At 53.1% G+C, this 3404-nt stretch overlaps 1 protein-coding gene and 1 long non-coding RNA gene across 2 annotated transcripts in view; both read left to right on the top strand.

Moving 5' to 3' along the window:
- Window positions 1-898, top strand: part of LOC105542559 (cytochrome P450 2F5) — a 30947-nt gene extending 30049 nt beyond the window's left edge. Inside the window, 4 exon segments of the mRNA XM_011984151.1 lie at window positions 212-376; window positions 467-532; window positions 535-607; window positions 702-898. Coding sequence (XP_011839541.1) covers window positions 212-376; window positions 467-532; window positions 535-607; window positions 702-898 — 501 coding nt within the window.
- Window positions 899-1148: 250 nt separating this feature from the next.
- LOC105542139 lies at window positions 1149-1968 on the top strand. The gene is made up of 2 exons (XR_001006425.1): window positions 1149-1549; window positions 1592-1968. It is a non-coding gene; the product is annotated as an uncharacterized LOC105542139 (long non-coding RNA).
- Window positions 1969-3404: the final 1436 nt, after the last annotated feature.

Genomic DNA, 3404 nt, shown 5'->3' with positions numbered 1-3404 from the left:
GCCGGCCACAGTCTCTCCCTTGTGCGTCCAGCCTTATGCCAAATCCCGAGTACACAGACCTACCTACAGTGGATCATTAGAATGGGACAGTTAGAGTTAGGTTCTAGAGTTCTAGAACCTCCGATATCAATGTCCTGGTCCAATCTCCCTGAAGGGAAACTAAGACCTAGTGGCCTTGTCCAGGGCCCCTGTTGAGACCCTGTCTCTCCAGATGTACATTTGCCCATCCCTCATGGACTGGCTCTCAGGCCGGCACCGCCGAATCTTCCGAAACTTTTCGGAGCTGTGGGTCTTCATCTCTGAGCAAATCCAACAACACTGGCAGATGCGGCAGCCGGCGGAGCCCCGTGATTTCATCGATTGCTTGACCAGATGGGTAAGACGTGGTTCCCAGCTCCCTAAACTCTATCTTTGCCTCCCATCAACAGGTGCCTGGCACGCGGCAGCGTGTCTCCTCTGCCCACAGCAACAGCAAGACCCGGAGAGCCATTTCCAGGAGGAGACATCGGTAATGATGACGCACCTTTTTTTTCTGGCGACACTGAAACCACGAGCACCACCCTGTGCTACGGGTTCCTCATTCTGCTTAAGTACACAGAGGTGGCAGGTCTGCAAGCCGGAGACCCAGAATGGGAGGCTGCGGCCTGGGGATGGCTGGAGGGTCCTGGAAGTGCGCAGCTCACAGCCTACCCCGGCCCCAGCCAAGGTGCAGGAGCTGGACCCTGTGGTAGGGTGGAGGCGCGCCCCAAGCCCCGACGACCCCGAGCGACTCCCCTACACCAATGCAGTGCTGCTCCAGATCCAGCGCTTCATCAGCGTGGTGCCCCTGGGGCTGCTGTGCACCCTCCCCCTTGACATCCACCTGCACGGCCACTGTCTAGCCAAAGGTGCCCACTGAGTCTGGGGATCCTGTGCAGGGCCCGGGTGCATGAGGTGTATTCCGAGATCAGCCAGAGTCGGCAGGTGTGCGCTGTGCAGACTGAAGCACAATCAGTTACCGCTGGAGCAGGATGGTAGGCCCGCCTTCCCTTCAGCTTTTATTTTATTTTATTTATTTGTTTATTTATTTATTTATTTATTTTTGAGATGGAGTGTGGCTCTGTCGCTCAGGCTGGAGTGCAGTGGCATGATCTCGGCTCACTGCAACCTCTGCTTCCTGGGTTCAAGCAATTCTCCTGCCTCAGCCTCCTGAGTACCTGGTATTACAGGCACCCGCCACCACACCTGGCTAATTTTTGTATTTTCAGCAGAGACAGGTTTCGCCATGTTGGCCTGGCTGGTCTCGAACTTCTTGACCTCAAGTGATCCATGCTCCTTGGCCTCCCAGAGTGCTGGGATTACAGGCGTGAGCTACCTGCCCGGCCTGTTCCGTTGGGCTTTTAAAAAGGGCCTTGGATGGAGGAGGTGCACGTGCTCACCAAGCCCACAGGTAAACCTAGTTGCATGTACCCCCAGGGCACCTTTGTGATTCCCCTGCTTGTGACTGCACACTGACTCCATTCAATTCAAAGACCCAGAATGCTTCAACCCTACCAACTTCCTGGACAACGCTACCAACTTCCTGGACAGCGCTACCAACTTCCTGGACAAGGGCAAGTTCCAGGGCAATGACCCTTTCATGCCGTTTGCCTCAGGTGCGGGCAGGGGAGGAAGGGGACCAGCCTGGACCGACTCTGGGGTGCATAGTGCTCACTATGCACCCGTGTACCCGGGAAAGCAGATGTGCCTGGGCACAGGCCTGGCCCACTTGGAGATCTTCCTATTCCTTACAGCCACCCTACAGAGGTTCCTGCTCTCCGTGGTAAGCCCTGGCACCATCAACCTCACCTGCAGTTCACTGGCCTGGGCAGTGTCCCCCCAGCCTTCCAGCTCCAGCTAGTGGCCTGCTGAGGTCAGGCTCCGCTGTAGTGGGCTCACTGGCCCTCAAACCTCCACACCCTCCTTGGTCAATAAAGGCCCTAAATTGCAGATGGAGTCAGATGTGTGCAGCTCTGAGGTAAACTTTTATTTCTTGGCTGACGGGACTTCCACACCCATGCTCCTCCTGGCACCTTTTACTCTGCCCAAGCAGTGACAGCCCAGTCTCAGTGCCACCTGACACAGAGCCTTCTTGGCACCGAACATGACTTTAATATTCTCCTGGTGTCAAGTTCAGTGCCAACTTGTTTCCCACCCTCATGTACACCTGGGGGCAGTCCCAAAGCCAACGCGATGCCACTCCCTCTCTGGCCATACCTGATGCTTGTAAGGGATTATTGGAAGGACAGCCAATAAAGGAACGAAGCCAATAGACCCAAGTTCAGGCAAGCTGATGTATTGTCAGTCCTGCCACGCTACCCCTTGACAAAAGCAGAGGAGGCAGCCCTGCTTACAGGTTATAGCAAGGTTTTATAGGACATAGAACTGGGTCAGGGTAAAGGAAAAAGAAAAGGGGGGTGGTCCTTTGTGCCAGGTGTCTGACTGCTTCCTGGAGATGTTTTTCTTGCCAGTTCTGTTATGCAAGGTAGACGTCTTAACCGCATCCTGGGACAGCTGGCCTCTGGTCAAACAGTTACAGGCAGGTTTGGGGTGCGGGGTTTTATTTTTTGGCCTTTGGGGCTTAGGTGTACGGGAGGGGGAAACAATCCAGTTGGGTGGACCCTAACACTCCAGCCTTTTAATAGATGATAGGAAAGGGGCATGATTCTATCAGACTGCTTCAAGCTGAGAGAAGGCGGTGGCCAGGGGAAAGGCTGGAAGGTGGGGATTGGCTTTGGTTTTGAAATTGTTGCTACTCCTGGAGTAACATCATGTCCTGTATGGTTCTGTGGGTGAAGGCTCAGATACGATTCTGTTAAAACTGGATGAAAGGGCATATTAAGCAAGGCCCAAAGATTAGGAGAAATAAAAGGATTATAGCGGGTCCGAGGAGAGGGAGCAGTCGGGGGGCCCAGGTGCTGAGAGACCAAGGGGGCCAAGAGGGCCAGGCAGAGGAGCTCCCTGTTTTTTTATTTTTTGGGCTCCATCTTTTAGTTTTTTTTGACTGCATCTTGAACCAGGCCTGACCGATTGAAATAGAAGCTGCATTCCTCAACTAGGAAGATGCAGAGACCTCGTTTTTCTGCAGTAAGTAAATCAAGGCCTTTGTGGTTTTGTAGGGTAACTGCTGCTAGGGAATCTAGTTGGTTTTGGAGGTGGGTAATAGAGTGTGCAATTTTTTTTCTTTTTTTCAGGGAAGCCTGTAAGTCTGTAGCGAGTGCCTGGAAATACGATAATAAGGTTCCTCTTAACTGGTGTATAGGAATAGATGGAGAGCAGAGGGCCTCTCGGGAGGAAGTCACAGAGCATATATGACAGTTTGAGGTTGTGTTTCTTAGTGAAGTAAACAGGTGGGGGGAAGAGAAATGTGGGTGAAGGAGAAGGTA

The sequence above is a fragment of the Mandrillus leucophaeus genome, unplaced genomic scaffold (assembly GCF_000951045.1).
Source record: "Mandrillus leucophaeus isolate KB7577 unplaced genomic scaffold, Mleu.le_1.0 Scaffold106, whole genome shotgun sequence".
Taxonomy (NCBI): Eukaryota; Metazoa; Chordata; class Mammalia; order Primates; family Cercopithecidae; genus Mandrillus; species Mandrillus leucophaeus.
Note: the sequence above shows the minus strand (reverse complement) of the source record. Positions and strands in the feature narration are given on the sequence as shown.